General features: G+C 37.0%; 3 protein-coding genes across 3 annotated transcripts; all 3 read left to right on the forward strand.

The window, feature by feature from the left end:
• Positions 1-2,631: 2,631 nt before the first annotated feature.
• LOC104227855 (uncharacterized) lies at positions 2,632-5,402 on the forward strand. Its single transcript, XM_009780211.2, has 3 exons — positions 2,632-2,875; positions 3,007-3,070; positions 4,790-5,402. Exons 1-3 carry the CDS (start codon positions 2,802-2,804, stop codon positions 5,075-5,077), a joined length of 426 nt encoding a protein of 141 aa, XP_009778513.1. The 5' UTR covers positions 2,632-2,801; the 3' UTR covers positions 5,078-5,402.
• Positions 5,403-9,370: 3,968 nt separating this feature from the next.
• LOC104227856 (uncharacterized) lies at positions 9,371-14,294 on the forward strand. The gene is made up of 2 exons (XM_009780213.2): positions 9,371-9,442; positions 12,536-14,294. Exon 2 carries the CDS (start codon positions 12,538-12,540, stop codon positions 13,624-13,626), a length of 1,089 nt encoding a protein of 362 aa, XP_009778515.2. The 5' UTR covers positions 9,371-9,442; positions 12,536-12,537; the 3' UTR covers positions 13,627-14,294.
• Positions 14,295-14,749: 455 nt separating this feature from the next.
• Positions 14,750-19,579, forward strand: LOC138878555 (uncharacterized). The gene is made up of 5 exons (XM_070158244.1): positions 14,750-15,292; positions 15,392-15,925; positions 16,159-17,157; positions 17,263-17,764; positions 19,575-19,579. The coding sequence occupies exons 1-5, from the start codon at positions 14,750-14,752 to the stop codon at positions 19,577-19,579; spliced, it is 2,583 nt and encodes an 860-aa protein (XP_070014345.1).
• The last annotated feature ends 6,455 nt before the right edge of the window (positions 19,580-26,034 follow it).

The raw sequence follows: 26,034 nt of genomic DNA on the forward strand, positions 1-26,034 counted from the left end.
ATAACCTTACCACTCATTTAACACATTCACACCTAAGACGAATTAACGGGGTGTTACATTAGGTCTGCGTACACACTACCCTTTCCAGACCCCACTTGTGAAATTTTACTGGGTCGTTGTTGTTGTAATAGCCTGTTTGACTGTGCGAAAAGTGTTTCTCAAAAGTGCTTTTCAAAAAAGTACTTCTAGCGAGAAGCAGTTTGTTTTTGGCTAATCAATTTGAAAAATATTTTTAAGCAGCAATTAATGTTTGACCAAGCTTTTAAAATGTGCTTTTAAGTTTATTTCTTAAAAGTAATTTTTAAGAAAAATACTTTTTGGGACAATCTAATTTTTTGTGCTTCTTAAAAACTACTTTTGTTTCTATTCAAAAGAACTTTTTTCTTTAATCTTCTAAAAGCTTGATCAATCACTCTAACTTTGGGTAAAAATGCTTTTGGCCGAAAAAAATCTATACTATATTAAAAGCACAAAGGCCCTTAGCGAAATGTCGTTCGCTTTTTTTAACCTTTAAAAATAGAGTACACACTAGACAGAATAGTTATTTAACTATTTTTCTAATATTAAGGACTTCAAAATCACCTAAATTTTTTATATTATCTTTTTCCTTATTTAACTATATAATATACCATATATGTAAAAGAAATACTAGCAAAGTCAAAGTAGGAAGCTAGCGTGTACTTAGAAGTCGGACTCCTTTAATTCTTTAGAATTTTACTATTTTAGTAAAAATAAAGTGACATTAAATGGAAGGGAATAAGCAGGGGAAGCAAATAAAGTCTCCTGCCGTGAGAACTCCTTATTCTTTTTTTTTTTCTTAAATTCAAAATGTCACTCTTTCAGTGTAAATATTCCAAAGGTTATTCACTATCAACGACTTTACAACAAATAACTTAAAATAATTAAAGGGTACATGTACATTAAAATTTACCAATAAAAGAATAGATTTAATTTTAACTCAAAAACTATTGAAATTTTCTATACATCATAAATCAAACCTATAAATCATAAATCAAACCTATAGACGTAACATGACGAGCAAAATATATATCTATAAATAAGTTTACAAAAGACAGGAATACAATTTTCAAAATAATTATACTTATATTATAGTAATAATAAACGATAATGTATTTTAAATTTTTTGTTAAACTTATACATATCAAAGCACAAACCCAATAGATAATTAAAGCATAAATAAGATACCGAAATTTATATATCTAAATTAATAGTAATATATTGTATGTATTTCTTTATAAGAAATTTAAGGATAAAATAGTAGAAAATAAAGTATATTATAAATAAGTCATCATTTTTAATGTTTTCCTTTTCTGGCATTCAGTCAAATGAATGATAGCCTCACTATATTTTTTTATTAAACTATTTATCGCAAATACTAACCCAAACGTAAATATTTTTCAGACTTTGTAATTTCAAGTTCACAACTATTGAAGTCTCCTAATACATCGTAAATTAAAGCTATAAACATATTAGGACGAGTAAAAATATTATCTATAAATAAGTTTACAAATAATAAGAATACATTTGAAAATAATAGTTATAGTAATAATAACTATAATGTACTTTAATTTTTTGCCGAATTTTTACATGTTAAAGCACAAACCCAATCAGATAAGTGAGCAACAACAACGATCCAGTAAAATTCCACAAAATGGGGTCTGAAAATCAGATTAAATGAGCATAAATAAGATATTGAAATTTACATATCAAAATTATACTAATAAATCATATGTATTTTTGTAAGAATTTAAGGATGAAATAGTAGGGAAAAAATGTATTGTAAATAAGTTGTCATTTTTTCCTTTTCTTGCATTTAGTCCAACAAATGATGATGCCTCACTATATTTTTTTTTATATTAAATTATTTATTGTAAGATTAATTCAACGGTAGTCATTTTTAGACTTTATATTTTCAATATTAATTTTTTGGGAGCTATAAGACCAACTTTTTTATTCTCTTTTATATTTTGTTTTCAATATTAAGTCACTAAAATAACAATAATTTTCATAAGACCACATATTTCCTTATAAATCACCATAAAACATCTAAAAACTTATGTCGAACATGATTTCTTCATTTATTGAGCCAACGAAATGGGAATAACATTCAGCATTTTCTAGAATATTTCTTTAACTTTTATTATATAATTCATATTAGTCAAATATATAGTTTGATAATATTTATGTAATTTTTAAAAAATTATGTATTTATTAATATAGGTACACGCGCAACGCACGTATCACTCTAACTTTGGATAAAAATACTTTTGGCCGAAAAATATTTTACCAAAAAGAAGCACGACCTAACAAGCTATAGTTCTATCAAAAATAAGCACTTTTGATTTCCCAAAAACATGATCAAATAAGAAATTAGTGAACTTCTCTGATCTCTCTCTATGTATAAAATTTTATTTAAATTTTATCTACTTGACCCGAAAATAATAAATTGAGTTCAAACTTATTAAATCCAAAAAGAGTATTTAATGCAAGATATGTTACTTTAATTTTTAAGTACTAACATTAAATTGTGATAAATATTTACCTAAAATGGGACGGAGGTAAATATAGGGCCATGGAAATATATACTGTGAATCCTGGATTTTAATAATCTCAGGAAAATAGGCCATTTGCCATAATTGTAGGGAGAAAAATAATAGTAGCTGTTGTTTTCCTCTTTCCGGCGCCACCTTCAAGAGGTGATAGGGATTTCCCATTCCCTTGGTGCGGACTAAAATTGGGTTGTAGCCGACTCACGCCCACTGAATTGCGGCACTAATCCAATGAGTTCGCTCATTTGTCCCAAACCTCGTCGTCTTGGGGATCCCATTAGCCATTCTAACTGCCTTCCCTTGAGGTAATTATTTCTAATCCTTGTTAATCCCAATTTTTCAAGATTTTAATGACCCATTAATGTTCATGATCCTCTCTTTAATGGGTCTTTTTTTTGTTTTGTTTTTTTTTGTTTTTGGTTTGATGGTGGAAAAGAAATCAAGCTGAGACCTTTGTTTCAAAAGGTGGAGCTGAACTTATTGATCTCATTCTCAAAGAGGTATGTTTCCCTTCACATTTCTGTTTACCTTGTTCCTGTTTACGTATCTAGCCACAGTACAATGACGAGAATCTATGTGGATATTTTAATTACTTAAGATATTTTTTTTCTTCTTTATAAATGAATATGAGACCTGCTCAAATCAAAGCAAAAAGTGAGTATTTTTAAATGGGGAGGGTTGTGGTAGTGACAGAGGCAGTATTTTCACCAAAAGTATTTAAAAAATAAAAAGAGTAAACATGCGACAAAAGCCAAGGGGATTCAACATCTAATATATATATATATAAAAGAAAATTGACCTTGTGTACACAAGTATAATTTTCCGGCAAAGATTGGGATAGGTTAACAGAGAATGTAGGAATAGTCTTAACTACGATGAATCTTTGAATAATGAATCTGCCATGAGGTGCAGACCTTTAGATTCAACATGATATAGAACAGAATGGACACAGAGGATTCATGTAGCCGATACGCGACTAGTTTCGGGCTAAGTTGCTTGAGTAGAATTATATTGTTTCTATAGGAATTGGCTTAACTTCTCAAGGATGTAGCTTTTATGCATGTAGTGATGTCAACATTTTCTTGTTTGTCAAAGCTTCAGGATCTATGGCAATCTGTACATAAAAACAGCTGATGTATATTTAAAGCTACAAGTTTGGCCGAACCCAGTAGTTTTAGCGCTCAGACCCTTTTCATGTATCAAGAAATCTACTAAATATGTAGAAATATTAAATTTCGAACCCAGTAACTTAATGATTAGTGGGTTCAGTGGCATCCCAAACCCATAAACTTCATGCCTTCATGAAGGATGTTTATATTATAAATCTTGCACAGTGTTTGAGTTAGTTGGCTTTGCATTATCTTAGACGGTTCGCATACTGTCATTATGAAAATCATCCTCATCGCCGGCAGTGTGTGTAGAATTCCAAGCGACATAACACAATTTTACACTCTCAGCATGTTGCAATTTTGTCAATCTCATTTTGATGTTTTCATGAGACAAATTGAAAGTTGAGAGTAGTTGAAACTCCAATCAAATGATAATTGGTAAATGATTGCAATGCCCCTGTCGTTCTGTTTATCCCACTTTAATACATGCCAATATTCTATCAGCCAGCTAGGTCTGCCCCGATCATTCCATACATTATTTTACTTCATAATTGTTTTAACCATCTTGATATCAAAAGGTCCTTATGAGAATACTTAATGTGCCCTAGCAAATATTTCTAAAAGGGGCCGTATGGAAACACAATTATGATTTTGTGCATTTTCTAGCATAATTCAATCCCAAAGCACGATCTTTCTCCTAGCGCGTACCACGATTTAATCCCATGCCACATATTCTTGAATAGGCCCGATGAAAAAAATAGAAAGGTCAATAGATTCAAGTTAGCTTATGCCAATTGCAGAACGTAGAATTTTTTTAATTTGTTGGTTATTTGTTCTTTCTGTGTTGTTTAATGATATGTTGGAAATGCAATGTTGATAAATGCACTTAGCAAATTTGACTCCGGTGGAGCGGTATGATGCTCTTGTTAGTGTGTTGGTTTAACTGATTTGGGCTGTATATTAATTTGACCATTCTCCTGATCACATTCAACTGTCAATTTGTCTATGTGACCCATGTACACACATGGCTGTTTCTTTTGTTGCTTTATCTCAAAAATGTGCCACTGATTCAACCTGCCATTTTTTAAAATGATCTTCATGGTCTAACAGGATGGTGTGGCTGCAGCACAATACACATCTGATCTGTCATCATCCCCTCCTTTCTTCTCTGGTTCACCGCCTTGCAGGGCTATGAATCCATTAATCCGTGATGCTCATTTTACAAACGAAAAGCAACCCCGTTTTTCATCATCACCAAGATCATCTACTTCAGCTTCATCTTCACCTTCATCAAGTTGTAAAGGAAGGTGTTCAAGGGCAAGACTTGGGCAAACTCAATCACCAAATAGAATAGAGGGCTTCGACTGCCAAAACGCTCGCATGGCTGCCATGGCTTAAATCTTCCTTACTGAGCAGTATATAAAGTCGACAGTTCAACACTGTATATAGAATATCTGACTAGAAAACAACAACAAAATTTTGGAGTATAATTAGCGATTTGTTAGAGGGGAAAGTCCTGGTTTTTCGTTAATATTATTGTGCAACGATGTGGTTCCTGCACATTTATTTGAAATAAGGTGGTTGAGAGCTGATAATTTTGTTTTCGGGTCTAGTCTGTAAATGCTCTCAATTGATTTTGGTGCCACAAACTTTTTGACAATTTGAAAACTTGTAGTATTGTATATATGTGAAATTTGAATAGGAAGTGGTGATTTTCATTTCATTTCTTCCCTTATCTTGGATTCTTGGTGTTTTTAGTTTCTAAAGACTTGTGTAGAATGGTGAGAGGAAACGAGAGACAAAATCGATCAATTTTGTGTTCCACGAGTCTCGTGCTTGACTTGAAAATAATCTCGGTTTCATGCTAAGCCTCAATTCTAAGTAGATGTGTTACCAAAAACATGGTTAAAACATTCTCTGTTTGATGCTACGTCTCAATCCCAAGTTGATGTATGACCAGAAAGATGGTGTAGACTGTAGAAACAAAGCTTAAGAGCATACATGATGCTGCCCAGGGTTGAATTGGAGGACCTTTAGTGTGTAATACCAACATGATAATCATTACACCACAGCATCAGTAGCCAGGGGCGGATCTAGTGCAAACATTACGCGTCCATGTAAATCAGTAACTTTTGGTTTAGACCCTATATTTGTACTAAAATATTCATTAAATGTATAAGAATATTTAGTTTGAAATCCGGTTCATTGGTTCGATTATCATTGTATTTTAACTTGAGATCATTGTAGAACTCATAAATTTAAAATTCTAGATTCCCCTCTGCCAGTAGCTGAATTGAAAGTTCTGTTTTGTTAAACTCAAGTACAACTCTTAACTAAGATTAACACATTTCTTAAATACAAGCTACTAGATTATCTCCTTGTGTCTCAGAGTGTGAAATAAAGAAGATCGACGCCACGCTGCCCAGGATCAATCGCTTGTTTTTTTTCTTCTGATTTTTCATCCGGTGTGCGCGTGAATTCAGATCCACATCGAGAAGTCCTACATTGAAGGATATCGCATTTCCTAACAAATGTGACTTATTATCCGGAGCTCGAACCCGAGACCTCTGATTAAGGATGAATGATTACTTGCTACTTCACCACAATTCTTGTTGGTAATTACTTATTTTCGCAATAAATACCACTGTGCAAGCTAAAGAGAAATGAGACCCTTTGTGACAATTGCTGGAGTTTCATGAATTGGAGAGCTATTCTTCTTATTAGAGTCTATCAAACATGCAAGTCCAAGAACTTGTTGTTTTAGTTCTTTACCTATCTAGCCCTTCAAATTTCTTCTAGTTTGCATCACTTTAAATTTCTTTGGATAATGTGCTCAAGTAATATAATATTATATGAGTATTTGATTTGAAATTATTTGAATTCTTATCCTTTTTATCTGCAATTTCTACAATTGTACGTGGCCAAGAAAAGTTTAAGATATTTCAATAGTTAAATATATTGCCTCGAGACAGTTCCAAATTTGTCCTTTCTAAAGTATTGACATTATAATAAATATTTACACAATCAGGTCATTTAAAAAGTAATTAAAGTTTACTCTTCTTAATAACATTATTTAATAACCTAGAGCAAATGTTAAATCACATGTTATACTAAGTTAAATTACAGTACTTGTGCAAAAAATTCATTACATTATCTGTATATGTAACTTAAATTCTTGTAAAAAAGGAAATACTTAAAAATAGGGGTGTACATTCGATTTATCGATTATCGATTTTGATCCTTATCGATTATGGATTTGTACATATGCTTATCGTTATCGTTTCAATAAGGTTTCGATTTATCGATTTTTGGGGCTTATCGATTACATCAATAAGAAAATTTGCGGGATTTCACGGAAAATATATCGCTATAAACACGCCTAACTGATATGGACAAAAAGAAGCTAAAATAAGACGAACACCGTTTATAACATAAAAATTGTGTCAACAAGCACATGCAACGAAACTAAAGTAAGGGATCAAATGTATGCCACCAACACTCCAACGGTATAAAAAGGGAGAAACGTACTATTGAAGTCGCCGGAGTACGCCAGAGTACGCCGGAGTTCACTTTCTCTGCTGGGTTTGCAGTTCGCGGGAGAGAGGGAGAAAGTAAAAGCGGCGCTGAAGAATGGGTAGAAGACATAATAGGGTTTGGGACTTAGGGTAAAGGAAATGGTATTATAGAATAAGGGTATATTTGTCTTATTAGTATATCTTATTGGTTTATCGATAAACCGATAACCGAAGAGGACAAAATCGAAATCGAACTCGATAACTCGATAAGGAAAATTTCGAAATCAAAATCGACAAAAATCGATAAACCGATAACAAATTGAAAACACTTGATGGCATGTGAGCAAGGCATGTGGTAGATGGACCATTTCCCACAGGAGCATAACCTTGCAGATTCATTTACAGTATGTATATTATTACCCCGATTATTATGGATAGCGGCGCGAACTTCAAAAACACCTCTTTCGTTATCATACTGCAAATATGAATGCCAATGTGCTCGCCGTTTGTATTTCTCAAATCTCTTCATAGGCACTGGCATAAATTCAACACCCCTCTCCATCAATTCCGTTGCAGCTGCAGACCGTTCAACAAACCTCTCCGCCATCTGCTTGAACGACATCCGCACCATGGCTGTGACGGGCAATCCCTTTGCCGACTTCAATAACCCGTTGAAGGACTCTGACACGTTTGTAGTAAGAATTCCCCATCGTCTGTAGACATGTAATTTTTGAGTCGCACAGTTTTAAAGTTAGTTTTCGTATTTTTATCTTTTAAAATATCTACTTGAGTTATTATATAATTTTAGCCTATTTTATTTTTAATTTCAAATCAAATTTAAAAAAAAAAAGAGAAAAGAAAAAAAAGGAAAGTTTCAATTTATCTTATTAAATATGTTTGTTTTTGTTTTTATTTATTTAAGTTCGTTAGTATTTTTATAGTAGTATTATGCTAAGTTTGCCATAGTTTTTATATTTTTATTTTAGTATAATTCTTGAAAAATACAAAAAAAATTAAATTAATAAATATCTATATATAGTTTCATGTTTACCTTATTTCTATGTAGTTTAGGTTATTAAGATTTTTATATACATATATTTTCTTTTTACTATGATTTTCACTTTTATTTTTAATTTATATAAAATATGATATATTAAAAAATATATATAGTTTCATATTATCACATAGTTTATTTAATTGAAATTAGTTTAGTTTTAATTTAAGAAATTGAGTTTGTCCTTTAATGGACCTTTTAAAAATTGAAGGAATCCAAATTTAGAGGCCCAATTTGGACAAGTAGAAGCCCAAAATCGGGCACCCATTCCCTTCCTTAACCCAACCCTTTGACCCGCCGGATCGACCCAGAACCCGCCCCGTTTTAATTTTTAATCTCAGCCATTCATCCCTTTTAATCCTATGGACGAGATTAATCCCCACCCCCATGTAAAACCTAATATTTCACAAACCCTAAATCTAATATACCCACTGACCCACCCTTCTCCTACATGAAGCTCCCGCCGCACAACCATGTCCAACTTGCCCGAATCACACCCAAAATCGGGCGAATCGTCTCGCTGAGTTTGATGGTCCCCCCAACCTCTCTCTCTCTCTCTTCTCCATTTCATCCAAACCACGTGAAGAATATTCTCGAACTAATTTCTTTCTTCTTCGAGTATGTGATTGGACGAATGGGAAACGTGGGATTGATCTAAATCGATCCTAGCCTTCCATTCAACCGCGCGCTTACTTGGTTGAGAGATTTTTCGGTTCCTTGGAGATAAAGGCTAGAGGTTTCTAGGTTCGATATATAAGGGGTTCGTTTTCAGATTTGGGGAGGGATTTCTTGAGAGAAAAGCTAGGGTTTTGGGGTTTTGATTTTGAGTCCTCCTCTTAATCTAATTTTCAGTTTGTTCATAGATAAAAAAAAGGGTTCTGTTTCGTGTTGATAATCAGAAAATATTTTCAAAAAAAAAAGTTAGCTCTTTCTGGTTCTTGTTCATATTTTTAGAAGTCAGAAAAATCAAAAAAAAGAACAACACAAAATAAATATAGTTCATTTTTCCAGTTCTGATTTAAGCATGGAGTTTGATTGAACTCTGGTGGTGTTCGAATTATTGGAGTCGCCGCTATGTTTCGGGTCGTGGCTCGTGGTTTCTGTTCGAAGATCCTGCTGAGTTTCTCTGTTCCGGATTCGCTCGATCCAAGGTTGTAACTGCAGAAATTTTGTTAATTGAAGCTGCATTTTCAGGTTCATTTTAAACTTTTCTCTTCTCTACTTGAATATATGTGGAACAAAGTAATTGTTGCTTGGCTTAAGCCATTAGTAATTTCTGAAGCCTTGTTTAATTTCTCTCTGATTTAGTTTGCGTTGTGTTGAGTATGTGTTTGAGTCTTATCTTTCGGCGATACTTTCGTTCAGATGTGTTTAAGGTGCTTGCATCTTTGCCTTTGTGATTGTTCACGTACTTTTCCTTTACCAATATTGTTGAAATTCTATACGAAGCTTAGCAGTATGCCTGCTCTTATGATATTGAATGACTCAAAAAATGGAAATATGAAATTTGTACAGTGGGTCTGTTTTTACATAAATCGACACTTGTTTTTGTAGTTTTTCTTTTTAAAAGGGTTTATCTACATAGTGTCTAGCTAATATATCTTTAGCTTTTTTAGATTCTCCATTGGTTCCATATTACATCTGTTAAAAGAAATTTGGCAATCTGCTTAAAGTTTTGTTCGAACTTAGTGTCGTATTAGTTGGCTTTGTTTGAGTTTAGTATTCATTTAGAAGTTTTGTTCATCCTCTGCTGAATATCACAAATTTAGCGCATAGGAGAGTGAAATGGAATGGTGTTAGTTTGGGAATCGAGATGGTAAGGATATGGAAATTTTGAGGATTATGTCGTTAATTTTCCCCCTTTTTGCGCCTTTCTTTCTTAATTAGTTTTCTAAAGGTCAATTTCGTCTCTTTAGCTATATTGCCACTTTAAGGATCAAGTTTGCAGTATTTCATATGGTGACATCATTTGATTGCTTTAGATATGATATTATTATCAGTAGTCTGTTTAGTGTGCCTTCCAAGACTCACGACTCTAACCCATTGTTCTTCGCCTATTTGTCGTTACTCTTTTAGTTTTTCATTAGTTTCTATATTTTTTAAATATTTGTCTGTCATGCCTGTGGAATGTGAAATTGAACATGGTGGAGGAATTGGACCTTAAATATCTTATTACTCTTGTTTATTCCTTTATCACTCGCTAGGAGCATGCTTAGGCCGACAACATTCGAGTAGGCAATATTAGAATTTTTCTATTTGTTTGCTTTTAATTTCGTGGCAAGAGGTCATTCCCCTAATTGAATTTATCCAGGGAATGCCCCGATGGGTTTGTATATATTATTATCCGGGGTATGCCCCGAAGAACTATGTAAATATTCTGGAGGCCTTGACGAGCATGGTGGAGAAGTCGTAGTATAGGTTAGCCTAAGATTTTTCTTTTCCTTTCCTTTTTATTTTCTTTTATTAGGCGGGGACGACCTCAAGACTTGTGTGTGTTTATTCTGCTTTTCTGTGATTTTACCTTAACTAGAATATTCTAAAAGGCAACTAGATTGGATACGCAACCGTACTAGTTACGGGACTTGGGGAGTGTCTAACACCTTCTCCCCGAGTCAAATGAACCCCCTTACCCAAACCTCTGGTGCGGACTTAGCTTTGAGTCCAAGTGTTTTAAAGGAAAAATATTTTCTAAAAAACCGGTGGCCTAGCACACCGAAATCAAATGCCAGCTGGCGACTCTGAGTTTTCCTTTTGAATACAATCTTTGTCACTTTCAGAAATTGAAAATCTTTTTCAGCTTTACTACAATCTTTTTATTTATTTAAGGGGGTTTAGTAAGGTTGGTTAAAAAGGGGTGTGACATCTCTGGCGACTCTGCTGGGGACAAGTAGGTTCGAGCTAGTACTTGATTTTGTTGGTTTTTAGGATATTCAGTTGAGGTTTTTATGTGTTTCGTTTGCTTTTTATTTTGTTTATGTCGTGTTTATTTGCTAGTTGTTTATTTGTTTACAGTTTTTCCTTTATGTGTTACTGCTTTATAAATTGTCATCATTTGCATAACCATGAGTCTTCTTTCTGTAACAAATCTTTCGGAGTACGTTTGTGCATACACGGCCTTTTTGTGAGTCACCCGTATCTATAGGGGGGTGGCGTAGGAGTGTGGGGTGGGCGGACAGCTAGAGCAGCCGTCATCGACCACACGCCGCCCCGAATTGCCTTGTCTAGTGAACCCCAACCGTAGGTCAGCCTTTAGGTCATACTTATGTGCATCATATCATTCAAACCTAGCCGGGTTCGGTCCCAGGCACCGTGTCCCGTTGTAGGAGGCCTACCCAAATTATGTCAAAATGGGCTATGGCCCAAAAAGACATTTAATCATCCCTATGTGCTACATGTTGCATCTCTTTAGGGATAAAATGGTTATTTGGCGGACCAAGGATATTTGAGGGTGAAATATAAAATGAAGTAGGTGATTTTACACTTTTCCATTATTTTCCAAAAAAAAAAGACAAAAAAATTGAAAATAGAAAATCCAAAAGATTTTACACTTTTCCATTATTTTCCAAAAAAACAAATTCAAAAAAAGGGAGAAAAAGAAAATCCCAAATAGATTTTACATCTTTTATCATTTTCCAAAAAAAATCAAAAAAAAAAAGAAAAATAAGTCCAAAAATATTTTACATTTTCCATCATTTCTCAAAAGACAAAAAAAAAATGGTTTTCCAAATTAGTTGCATTTTTTGAAGGCTTTATCCCATGTTCAATCTTCCCGAACTAGACGAACCTGATTCTCATCTTTCGAGATGTGATACGTAGGCAACCCACATAGGGTCCAGTCTTCCTAGTATCTTAGGTTCTTGGCTTTGCGGGGTCTTAGCCATATCTTGCATTTCTAGCCACTTTCGGCCATTCTTGCAAATTGGGGTCATTTTCACAAAGGTGGTTCAATAACCCATGTCTTAGGATCTTGAGTCCACAACTAGGTGTCATATTATTTTAAGGTCCGTCCTTTTCAAGTTTGCATCTTTAGCCACTTCTGGCCATATCGGCTGTTTTTGCAAAACGGGTAATTTCTGCAAATTAATTTTGGGTCATGATTATTAAGAGTTAGAATTCATATAAGCTTTAGTGAGGTATTCCCATGTCTTTGAGGTCACCTTTCTTGAGCTTGCATTTAGCCACTTTTGGCCCCTCAGGCCATTTTGCATAAATAGCCCAACCGTCCCCTAGGAAATGTCGTGGTGTCACATAATGTCTTGAGTCATTAACCATGTTTTTCTCATTCAGGTATGGATCCACTCACCAATGCTAGAGTATCAATGGTGGTCAAAGTCCCTAGAAGGCTAGTAAAATGGTGGAACATGTTCACATTATTTGAGCAATATGATTTGAGGGGTAAATTAGGGACTCTTATTTCTTTGATGGACATCACTCCCCGTCCCGACCTTGTAGAAGCAATGTTGACATTTTGGAACCCACAGGGAATGGTATTCAAGTTTGGTGATCTTGAGATGACACCCACCTTAGATGAGATAGCCGGGTTAACCTGCCTGCCATACCTAGACAAGGATTTAATTTACACAAGGGCTCATTCAAGCACCAAGTTCCTTAAGATCATAGGGATGGATTTGGAAACTCGCATGGGATGTATAGATCAATCTTGGGTACCTTTGGACTTTTTATTCGAGAGGTTTGCTCGTCCTACGGGGTATGAGACCTTCATAGATGAATTTTCCATATCATATGATTCTTGGAAGAAGAGGCGTCCTATGGTCTTCGCTATTGCATTGTTGGGTCTCATGGTATTTCCTTTGGAGGGTGGACATATTAGCATGCGTCTGGGGTCAATAGACTTTGAATTCTTCCATGATAAACACAGTGGTAAGGTCACCGTGGTTCCGACAATTTTGGCAGAGATCTATCGTGCTTTGACCAGGATTCGAGAAGGTGGGAGGTTCTTTGAGGGAAGCAACTTGTTGCTACAGCTGTGGATGATAGAACACTTACATCCTGCCACCATGTTTGAGAAAGATGTGATTGATCGTTGTCTGAGAGATCGAATGAAGTGCATCGAGCATAGGATGACGTTCGATAAGTTTGCCTTACCACTCGGAGTTCAGGATTGGGTTGATTATTTAGGATCCTTGACTGAAGAGAAGATTTTGTGGTCATACCTATGGATTGATTTGGACGTGATCTTAGCAGGGTCTCGCATGCAAGACTTCTTGGTACTGATCGGACTTTGGTGTACTAGACCATATACCCCTGCTAGAGTGATGCGTCAGTTAGGGAGGCGGCAAAAAGTCCCCTACATTCTTGATTCTCGTGACTTCATTAAGGAATTTGACACTATGCTGCATATGGAGGTCGACATCTAGACCTATTGGCATCGTGCAATGAAGATGGGTAGGTATACTTTAGCTGCTGACCAACATTCACCTAGGTATACCTATGAGTACTTCATATGGCTACAGTCTACTCAGCGGGGGGTTAACAGGCCATTGCCCCGACGTGTTAGAGGAGTATTTGATGAGGAGTCCACCTCATGGATATTGCCTAGATAGTTGATGGATCGATTACCCAGGCGGAGGAGGCCTATGCAGTAGAAAGGGTTGGGGTTTGAGCTACACTTCAGTCACTGAGATCACAGTTGGCAAGGTTGGTAAAGAACATGGGATAGCACCGTGAGTACCTTACGAGAGTCAGCCTTCTAGATGTAGGCACGCATTCCAGGATTCCTATTCCCAGCATCGAGGTGTCCTTGCAGGGTATAATACAAACCTTAGATTTGATAGGATTGACGGGGCCATCCGGATCTTCATCGGACCCATCCCAGCTAAAACCGTCGCATTCAGGAGCAGCTTGAGGAGTCATTCTATTTAGATGTTTTGGAGATTGTCTTATGTTGTCTTTTACTTTCGTGACTTGTCTAGGAGTACTGGATCCTTTAGGTAGTGTCAGAGTCTGTCATAGTGTAGTCGAGTCTGTCATGTCTTTCATTATCGTACTTCCCATTGTATTTTAATATCGAAAAGTTTTTAAATGAAAAAATCCCAAAAAGTTTTTAGTTTTAATTTATTTTCTATCACTTTTCCATAACTACGCTTGGTCTGATTCATGAGGGACATGATACGTAGGCAACCTACAGTGGGTTCAGTCAAATCATTTTTGGTTCAAAAAAAGAGATAGAGAGAGAGAGAAGAGATAAAAGAGAAAAAGGGATAAGAGGTGTTGGAAAAGAAAGAGAAGGAAGGATCAAAATGAGCAAATCGGGATGATGCCCTATGACCCTACGACCCTCAAAGCCATTTTAGAACCGTTAATTGTTGCTAGGTACATTGAACATAATGTGATATTATTATTTGATAAATGCCCTAACGCTAACGTGGTGGTTTTGTGTTGTAGTCCTCTGTTATCTTTATTTAATAATAGAAAGGTGGTTAGTTTGTTGGCATCCTGGCAAGTCATCCATACAACACCCGATCAAAGCGCCAAACAGTCATGGCTAGCAAGGAAAAAGACATTGGAGTTGTAGACCCACCAAGGGAGATTGTTGAGTCGGAATCAGAATTGCAAGAGGAGGTCTGGAGGTTGAAGCACCAGATGGCGGAAATGTATCAGGCCTGGATTAAGGGACACCCTCCACCCTCGTTCCCTACCAACTACACAGAAAACCCTACTTCCATTCCACCACTCTCTCAATCCCAGATTCCCAATACCATTGATCTTTCCCCACAACACGCACCTAGTTTTACCCCTTACTACAACTACCCCGGCACTTCAGCCCAAATTGTTCATGCTCCGCCAGCCAAAACAACCTCGTACCCTGCTACGACATCTGCTCCTATTTTTGTACCCCCTCCACAAGCTACCCTCTACCGATCCTATAGTGAGCCCGCATTCCCCGCTACAGATGCCCACTACTATGCACCGGAGCCCACCTTCAAAGTCCCAGATTCTTACTCTTACACTCCCCAATTTGAGCCTCATGTTGAAACTGACAAACCACCCAAGAACGCAGAGCAAGAAGAGATATTTAGGAAGGTACAGAGTCTGGAAAAATCATTGAGAAATATGTAAGGGTTGGAAAACCAGGTGAGTGTGGCCTATAAGGATTTGTGTTTGTTCCCCGATGTCCAACAGCCTGTCGGGTTCAAGATGCCCAAGTTTGACTTGTATGACGGACATGGGGACCCTGTAGCTCATTTGAGGGGTTATTGCAGTAAAATGAGGGGCGCTGGGGGAAAAGACAAATTGCTAATAGCATACTTCAGCCAAAGTCTGAATGGGGCATCTTTAGAATGGTACACCCGCCAGGACGCTAGCAGGTGGTACACATGGGACAATATGGCTCAGGCCTTCGCCCGGCACTTTCAGTACGATATAGACATTGTTCTAGACCGCCCATATTTGACCAAGGTGGAAAAGAAACCTAGTGAAAGCTTTAGAGAATATGGGTTCCGAAGGAGGGAGCAAGTTACACGAGTCAATCCTCCGATGGAAGAAGATGAGATGGTTAAATACTTTCTTCAAGCCCTGGAGCCCACTTACTATAGCCACTTGATCTTAGCCATTGGTAAGTCTTTCAATGATGTGGTAAAGATGGGAGAAATGGTGGAAGAGGGGCTCAAGTCGAGTAAGATCATGAGCTATTCTGCTATAAAAGCAACCACCCAGGCAATCCAAAGAGGACCGGAAGTTTGCTAGGCAAGAAGAAGAAGGAAGATGTCGTTATGGTTGTCTCCGGATCATGGCATGGCCAGACGAGTTCACCTCATCAGTACACCCATCCTCGACCCCGACCTCAAACCTACGCCCCAGCTCCGTATAATCCACCTCAACATTACTTTTCCCCGCAAAACCCCCAACACTCAGTCAGGCCATCCCAATACCTTATTCACCATGCACAGGCATATGATCAACCCCCTCCTTACCCAGAATGGCGTGCCCTAGTCCCACAGAATACCTACCCAGCTCCACAAAATGCCTATCCACCTCCACAACCTTACCAAAACCCTAATGGTTCAAATTTTCGAACAAGGCCAGAGTATAGAAGAGAGAGACAGCAGCGAAAACAAACTTTTACCCCGCTTGGAGAATCCTATGCTAGTCTTTTTCAAAGGTTAAGACAGTTAGACGTCTTGAGGCCGGTTGAGTCAAAGATACCAAATCCTCCTCCAAAGAACCTCGATTATTCCTTGAGGTGCGCCTATTGTTCTGATGCTCCAGGGCATGACATAGAGAAGTGCTGGCATTTGAAAAGGGCAACCCAGGAGCTCATTGATACAAACCAAATTGTAGTCCAAAGCCCAGACGTGCCAAACATCAACCAAAACCCTTTGCCAGCCCATGGAGAGACACATATGATTGAAATAGTTCACAGGGATGGGGAGCCCAAGAAGTCTTCTAAGTCCATCATGATAATTCGGGCCAGTGAAAGTAATTTGGTTAAAGCTCCAGACTCTACCAAAGCAATGCCCTTGATAGTTGAAGGGGTGGCAGAAAAGCCGAGCTCACTCAATTCGAAACCACCAGTGTTGGTCGTGAAAGGGTTGTCGAAAGATATCGGGGCAAGTCCGGAAAGTTCAAAAGTGGTAGTACCAGGGATTCCAAGTAAGCCTGTCATAGTTGTGAAGGGGACTCCTATTACCCCTATCATTATTAAACTGGTAACCCAGCTGCCAGTGGTGGAAGCCAAGGCTGTTCTGTGGAATTATAAACAAGTGATAGTGGCATACAAAGGAAAACAAATAGAGGAAAAAGTTAATGAAACTGGAGGATTGACTCGTTCTAGGAGATGTTTCACCACAGAAGAATTAAGGAAAGTCAGGCCATTCAAGGATAGCCAAATGCCAATAAAGAAATCGATCATCGAGGAAGAGGCTGAGGAGTTCCTGAAAAAGATGAAAGTGCAGGATTATTCCATTATGGAGCAGTTAAGGAAAACACCAGCTTAGATTTCTCTTTTGTCTTTGCTGATACATTCAGATGAACATCGCAGGGTCTTGATGAAGATTTTGAATGAGACACATGTTCCTGATAAGATCACAGTGAACCACTTGGAAAAGATAGCTGGCAAGATCTTCGAAGAAATTAGGATCACTTTCTCGGACGATGAACTTCCTGTGGAGGGTACAGAACACAATCGAGATTTTTATCTCACGGTAAAGTGCGAAGATTCTGTTGTCTCAGGAGTTTTGGTTGACAATGGTTCCAGTGCAAATATTTGTCCCCTGTCTACTCTGCAAAAACTGAAGATTGGCACCGAAAGAATCCACTTGAACAGTGTGTTTGTTCGAGGCTTTGATGGGGGAGGTAAAGATTCTGTTGGAGATATAATGCTCGAATTGTCGATAGGGCCAGTTGAGTTTACCATGGAATTCCAAGTGTTAGATGTGGCTGTCTACAACAATCTGTTGTTGGGCAGGCCCTGGATACATGCTGCTAAGCCAGTCCCGTCTTCTCTGCACCAAATGGTGAAGTTTGAATGGGATAGACAGAAAATAGTTGTGCATGGTGATGAGGACTGTCACACCTCCTTTTTCCAACCCCGCGAGGGTACAAGGGAGTTTTTCCAATTAAAGGGCAATCGAAACGGGATTTATTTATTTATTTCAGAGTCGCCACTTGGGAGATTTAGGGTGTCCCAAGTCACCAATTTTAATCCCGAATCGAGGAAAAGAATGACTCCATATTACAGTCTGCGTACCAGAAATCCGGATAAGGAATTCTGTTAACCCGGGAGAAGGTGTTAGGCATTCCCGAGTTCCGTGGTTCTAGCACGGTCGCTCAATTGTCATATTTAACTTATTTATCTGATTTTAATACAATTGTGAACCGATGTGCCAATCTTAACTTTTTACCACTTTATTATTATAATTATTATTTTTAAAAAAAAATTAAAATTAAAAATTTTGAACATCGTTTAAAACATGTCTTTGGATTACGTCACATGAAATGCACCCGCAATCCGGAACATATTTTATTCAATGTTTTAGGATTTAGATTTGGGTCGCATGAAATGCGCATCCGAGTTTAAGAAGGTAAAATTAATTAAATCGCGCCTAAAGAGTCTAGCGCGTCATTATCTTTGGGGAAGGAAGTGAAATTCACTAAACAATCCATCCCAAATTCTAAGTAATTTTTTTTAAAATAATTAAATAAATAAATGAGATTAGAGAATTATGTAAATTTGTATTATTTACATCTATTTATTTTTAGCGAAATCCTTCCTTATTTTAAGAATATCCTTTAATGACTACCTTTTTATTATTACTAAGTTTGTCTATAAATATAAAATCAATATCTACATTCTTGAAAATAACATATTAAATAGAAGAGAAAAACAAATATTAACAGAAAGTAATAAAAATTATAATCATAAATACAACATGGAATTATCGAAAAATAAAATAAAAAAAATAAAAAAAACTAATTATCCCATAGTTTGATTAAAATTTAAATTGTTAGTAAGACTTAAGCTTATTGAAACTAATTATTTATAAATACTGAAAATTGAAAGAAAGAAAAAAAACTTGATTACTAAACCATATTTCTAAAAAATTTAAACAATTTAACCTTAACTAACTTTGTTTTAATTCACATCATGTCCTAATACTTGTTCGCAAACTAATTCATGTTTTAACTGAAATTGACTACATGATTCCGATTAACTTATCGTTGACGAAAAACCTTATGAATAAGGAACTTAGTTAACTTTTGCCAAACTGATTCAATAACGCCATTTTTTACGTTATTTCTTCTATATTTTTTTTATTAAACAGTTTTAATTAATAATCAGGTTTAAATATATTTCCTAATAATCTGGTTAAGGCGTTATTTAATATGTCGCTATAATATGCCTAGTTATGACAAATGACAGTGATTTACAGAATAATAATACATGAATAACCTAAATACAATACAAAGACTAAATTAAAAATTTAACACTCCATTCTTCATTTCAGTTTACAAAATGCCAAAATTACAGTTGTGTACCTGATATTGTCAATATAAGAAGAAGAAAGTCAGCAACGTAATACGTAACACAACAGCAACAATAACCAGCAATAACCAGTCAACGAAAATCCCAGTGACAGCTTTGAAAAATTCAAAAATAAAATCCAGGAATGCCGAAAATAACGGACAGAAACCAAGGGAAATTTTCAGATTTTTGAAAATCTAGTTAATCTTCAACCCTTAATTTCTACACCTGTATTCCAGAATATTTATCAGGTGTGTACTACTTCCTCTTCTAATTTTCAACTTTTTTTTTCTTTTTCTTTGTATGTTTTTCTTTTCTTGAGAGTTTCAATGTTTTTTTCAGAATAAATGTTCAGCTCTTTTTTTTTTCTCTAATCTCTTTTTTTTTTCTGTCCCCCTTTTATTCTGATTTCCAGACCTCTTATAACTCATCCCATAAATCTTTTAATCAATTAAAATCAACCCATTTTCTCTACCAAACCCATTATCTTCCCACTCATCCCCATTATATTAAATAAACATATCACACCACCCCATTTCATTTTGTCCCCCATGCTTCTTTTAAAATAATGCAAGATTCCCCTTTAAATTAAATCTTGTCCCCCCTTTATATTAAATAATAATATCACAACCCACCCCATTTCATTTTGTCCCCCATGCTTCAAATAAACAATTACAAAATGTACAATTCCTAAACTACCCCTTCCGACCTTACTGAAATTACCAAACTACCCCTGAACGTATTACAAATTTACCAAACTACCCATCAGCTATAACACATCAATTAATCAAACTTAACCAAAATATAGACAATATGATCAATTTCTAACAATGTTCAAACAACAATATGAACACGGATGAACATCATAACAACAATATCACATGAACATGATTTTAACAACATTTCAACAACAAATCACATGAACACAAATTGAACAACAAAGAACAACTAAAATTTGATTGAACAATATTTTAGCAACAAACAATCCTATTTTCGGATTCAACACCAACAACAAACAAAGTATGAAGATTTCTAAATTCAATCATATTGAACTTAAAATCAACTCTAACAACATTACAACAAACAATTCTTATATTAAACTTTAAACAAGATTATGAGAACAATTCAAGCAATAATCATAAATGGTAAACAAGAAATCAAACTATACAAAATTCGGATTCAAGAACAATCAAACAAAGTATGAACATGGATGAATCTATTTTAAGACAACAAACATGACGGATTAAACGATTAAAACAATATATTCCTTTAATACAACTAAATTCTTTAAACAAATAACAAGATCGACGAAGAAACAATTATGAACTTAAACTTGAACTTAACAATATTAACAATTTCTAACAATACATAAACACATGAAACAAATTGAAGAAATAGTTGATTAAATTTCAATTTGAATCTAACAAACATCAAACTAACAAATACTTACTTAAACAATAATACAAACATGAAATAAACATGAAAACAACTAATTAAACTTCTATTTTGAAATCTGAAAATTAATTTAACGAAACATATGAACAAACTAAAATTATTTCAACTACGGACAAACAAAACAAACATTGAATCATTTATCGATTTTGAATCCGAAAAACAACGAACAACAAAAAAATATGGACGAATTTTGAAAACATAAACCAACTAACCGATTCGAAACAACGACGAATAAACGAAGAAGATGGAGAGGAAGGAGCAGCAGTCCGCAGATGGCCATGGCAGCATCAAAGCTTGCTCGTCCATGGCGGAAACGTGAGCAGCAGCAGTTGCTGCGTGATCTTGGCCGCGATGGAGATGAAGAAGAACAACGCAGCAGCAACAAATGGAGAAGCAACTACGGCAACCATTGATTCAATGTTTGTTCCTGAAGAAGCTGGACGCGGAGCTGCTCACGTTGATTCAAATGGAGAAACTGCCGCGAAACAGCAACGTCGGGGAACTGGACGCGGCGAGAAGCAGTAACAGGCCGGAACGCAGCAGCAGCGGTGGAAACGGGCAGCAATGGCGCGTTTGAACGATGAGGAAGTAGCTACGGCGAGCAAAAGGAGTTGAAGAAGAAGCCGCGATAGTAGCGGCGTGGCGCAGGCAGGTTGTTTGTTCGCCGTTGGTGCTCGCGACTGTGGTCGGAGCTCGTGACTATGGTCGCGCTGGCTGGGGTTCGATGACGAGGAACGCAGCCATGGCTGCTAGAGAAGCAGTGGTCGTCCATGGATGTCGAGCTCAAGCTTGAGCTCGACGAAGAAGATGAAAGCAAACGCGGGCAGCCATGGCGCAAAAACAAAAACGACAATGGTGAAGCTTGAGGGCAGCCATGGTTATGTGGTGAAGGAGTGGTTGTGGTGGAGATGGTGAAGTAGCCATTGATGTAGCTTTGCTTAAGGAAGAAGAAGAAGAAGAAAGATAGAAAGGGGGGGGGCGGGTGAGTTTTGGTCACTTTTAGGGTTTTCCTTTTATTTTTTGTTTTGGTTTGTGTCTTTGAAATGCAAGATAGGGGTATTGGGTCTTTTGGGTTATGGAATGGGTCGACCCAGTTCGAAATGGACTGGGTCGTAGGGAAGATTGGGCCATTTTTTGGGCCTGTGGCTTGAAATTGAATAAGAGGCCCAATTCCGACTTTCTTTATATTTTCGCTCTCTTTTCTTCTTTTATTTATCTAAAACTAAATTATAAAAATACTTAAACTATTATTAAGAACTAAATTAAGTTATAAAAGCGCAAATTAACTCCCAATAAAAATTAACGCACAATTAAGTATTAATTAAGCATAAAATTGTATATTTGAACATTAAATGCTAAAAATGCAAACGATGCCTATTTTTGTAATTTTTTTATTTTTGTAAAACAAATTTAATTATTATCAATTATAGAATTAAATCCTACATGCAAAATGCGACATATTTTTGTATTTTTTATTAATTTAGCAAATAAACACGCACAGACAACTACAAATAATTATTCAAAATATCACAAAATTGCACACCAAAGAAAAATCATTTTATTTTTGAATTTTTGGGAGTAATTCTCATATAGGGCAAAAATCACGTGCTTACAAGGACTTGTCAGCTTGCAATGACACAATTGTTCCGCTTATTGAAGCTAAAGATAATAAGGGACCTTGGGTCTATCAGACTTTCGAAACAGTGTCTGTCGAGAAAATTCCTGAAGGAAAATGCATTCCGGGTCCTAAGCTATCCTCCGTGTCCATCATGGTTGCGAATGAAAAGTTGAAGAATGGTTTTGTGTCGGGCAAGGGTCTAGGCTCATCTCCACAGGGTATTGTGCATCCAGTGCGCCCCAATGGGAATCCTGGTATGTTTGGTTTGGGATTCACGCCCATAGAGAAGGACGTGAAAAGGGTTAAAAATCTGAAACAGAAGGTATGGTCGCTCTCCAAGCCCGTCCCACACATCTCTAAGTCTTTTGTCAAGACAGGGGCCGAAAAACCTCCAACCTACTCAATCCCAAAACCTATGGTAGATGTTGATGAAGAGTTGATCAAGAGGTTCCAAAGTCTGTTCGATGAGGTCAATATGGTAGGAGTTGGTGAAGGCTCTAGTAAGGCAGATGTGCAGCTCGTTGGCTCAAATGTGAAGCTTAGCAATTGGGAAACTACTCCTCTCCCCACCAGGAAAGAGTTTTGGTAGTTATTTCCTTTCTGTTATTTGGGTTATTCCAGGGTTGTAATCCAGATTTTTAGTTTTTGCTTGTTTTGATGTTCAAACCCTTCTATCCTTTTATTTTCAATGAAATAAAATTTCCCGTTTTCCGTTATTCTTAATAGTGTTTTATTTTGTTCCTTTTTTCTTTTGTACAGTTCTTTTTATGCTGGTTGCAGTGACATGACTTGCATGAAGAATTTTCAGCCGAGTCTTAAAAGTCAATCTAATTCAGAAATAACAATCCAAGAAGTATAATATGATGATGAAATAGAACATGATGAAGAAGCAGCATTTGAAGAAATCAGTAAAGAGCTAAAACAAAAAAACCAAAGCTAATTTGAGTGAAACCGAAACAATCAATTTAGGGGACCAGGATGATGTTAGGAAAACCAAGATAAGTGTACATTTAGAACCGCAAGTTAAGGAGGAGATAATTAAAAAACTGTTTGAGTACAAAAATGTCTTTGCATGGTCATATGACGATATTCGGGCCTGAGCACTGATCTGGTAGTTCATAAATTGCCAATAATCCAGCATTCCCTCCTGTCAAGCAAAAGTTGTGAAAGTTCAAGACTGACATGAGTGTGAAGATCAAAGAAGAAATCACAAAGCAGCTTACTGCAAAGGTCATTCGGGTCACTCGATATCCCACTTGGTTAGCCAACGTTGTGCCAGTACCAAAGAAGGATGGTAAGACCAGGGTCTGTGTTGATTACTGTGATCTTAACAAAGCACGCCCAAAGGATTATTTTCCATTGCCGAACATTCACATTCTGATCAATAATTGTGCCAAGCATGAGATTGGGTCTTTTGTGGACTGTTACACTGGATATCACCAGATCTTGATGGATGAGGAAGATGCAAAAAAGACAGCATTCATCACGCCATGGGGAACATACTGTTATCAGGTAATGCCATTTCGTTTGAAGAATTCTGGGGCAACTTACATGAGGGCGATGAACACCATATTTTATGACATGATACATAGGGAGATCGAGGTTTATGTAGATGATGTGATCATAAAGTCAAAGAAGCAGTCTGATCATGTCAAAGACCTTAGGAAGTTTTTCCAAAGGCTCCGCAGGTACAACCTCAAGCTCAATCCAGCGAAATGTGCATTTGGTGTCCCGTCTGGGAAACTACTGGGATTCATGGTTAGTAGATGCGGTATTGAGTTGGATCCGTCGAAGATCAAAGTCATTCAAGAGTTACCGCTACCAAAGAACAAAACAGAGGTGATGAGTTTGCTTGGAAGGTTAAATTACATCAACAAGTTTATTGCTCAACTCACGACAACCTGTGAGCCCATCTTTAAGCTGCTAAAGAAGAATGTTGCAGTTAAGTGGACTGACGAGTGTCAAGAAACATTTGATAAGATTAAGAGGTACCTGTCGAATCCACCTGTGCTGGTCCCACCAGAGCCTGGAAGACCTTTAATTCTCTATTTGACAGTCTTAGATAATTCTTTTGGTTGTGTATTGGGTCAACATGACATCACAGGAAAGAAGGAGCAAGCAATCTATTATCTCAGTAAGAAGTTCACTCCCTATGAGGTTAAGTACACTCTACTTGAAAGGACATGTTGCGCTCTGACGTGGGTGGCACAAAAGTTGAAGCATTATATTTTGTCCTACACTATTTACCTCATTTATCGCATGGATCCTCTAAAGTACATCTTTCAGAAGCCTATGCCTACGAGAAGACTTGCAAAATGGCAGATTTTACTTACAAAGTTTGACATCATCTATGTGACTCGGACCGCGATGAAAGCCCAAGCCTTGGCCAACCACTTGGCCGAGAATCCGGTGGATGATGAATATGAGCCACTGAAGACTTATTTTCCTGATGAAGAGGTCATGTGTGTTGACGAGGTTGACCACGATGAAAAGCCAGGTTGGAAACTCTTCTTCGATGGAGCTACTAACATGAAAGGTGTCGGGATAGGGGCTGTACTTATCTCTGAAACAGGGCAACACTACCTTGTGACAGCCCAACTTCGATTTCATTGCACCAACAATTTGGCCAAGTATGAAGCATGCATTTTGGGTTTGAGGTTAGCTGTAGACATGGGAGTCCAAGAAATACTGGTTCTGGGATATTCAGATTTGTTGGTTCACCAGATTCAAGGAGAATGAGAGACTCGAGATTTGAAGCTCATACCATACCGACAGTGCCTGCATGATCTGTGTCAACGATTCAGGTCGGTTGAATTTAGACATATTCCCAAGATTCATAATGAGATTGCTGATGCCTTGGCTACTCTGGCGTCAATGTTACATCATCCAGATAAGGCTTATGTCGACCCCGTGCATATCCAAGTTCGTGATCAACATGCTTATTGTAATGTGGTAGAAGAGGAAATTGATGGCGAACCTTGGTTCCATGATATCAAGGAATACATCAGGTCGGGGGTATATCCACTACATGTTACAGGTGACCAAAAGAGAACCATTCGATGTTTGGCTAGTAGATATTTCTTGAGTGGAGGAATCTTGTACAAGAGGACTCCGAATTTAGGACTGCTGAGGTGCATAGATGCTAAAGAAGCTTCAACTATCATGGCCGAAGTGCATTCCGGAGTTTACGGGCCGCATATGAACGGGTATGTCTTGGCAAAGAAGATACTTCGAGCAGGTTATTATTGGCTCACCATGGAACGGGATTGTATCAGTTTTGTTCGCAAGTGTCATCAATGCCAGGTACACGGTGATTTGATTCATTCTTCCCCATCTGAGTTACACACAATGTCTGCACCTTGGCCCTTTGTTGCTTGGGGCATGGACGTTATTGGACCAATTGAGCCGGCAGCATCAAACGGGCATAGGTTTATCCTGGTGGCCATTGATTACTTTACCAAGTGGGTCGAAGCTGTAACTTTGAAGTCCGTGACCAAGAATGTAGTGGTGGATTTTGTGCATTCAAACATCATTTTTTGGTTCGGAATTCCCAAGGTGATCATCACAGACAATGCTGCTAATCTCAATAGTCATTTGATGAAAGAGGTATGCCAACAGTTCAAGATCATGCATCGAAACTTCACTCCGTATCGCCCCAAGGCAAATGGAGCTGTTGAGGCCGCTAACAAGAACATAAAGAAGATACTTCGTAAGATGGTGCAAGGTTCT

The sequence above is a fragment of the Nicotiana sylvestris genome, chromosome 9 (assembly GCF_000393655.2).
Source record: "Nicotiana sylvestris chromosome 9, ASM39365v2, whole genome shotgun sequence".
Taxonomy (NCBI): Eukaryota; Viridiplantae; Streptophyta; class Magnoliopsida; order Solanales; family Solanaceae; genus Nicotiana; species Nicotiana sylvestris.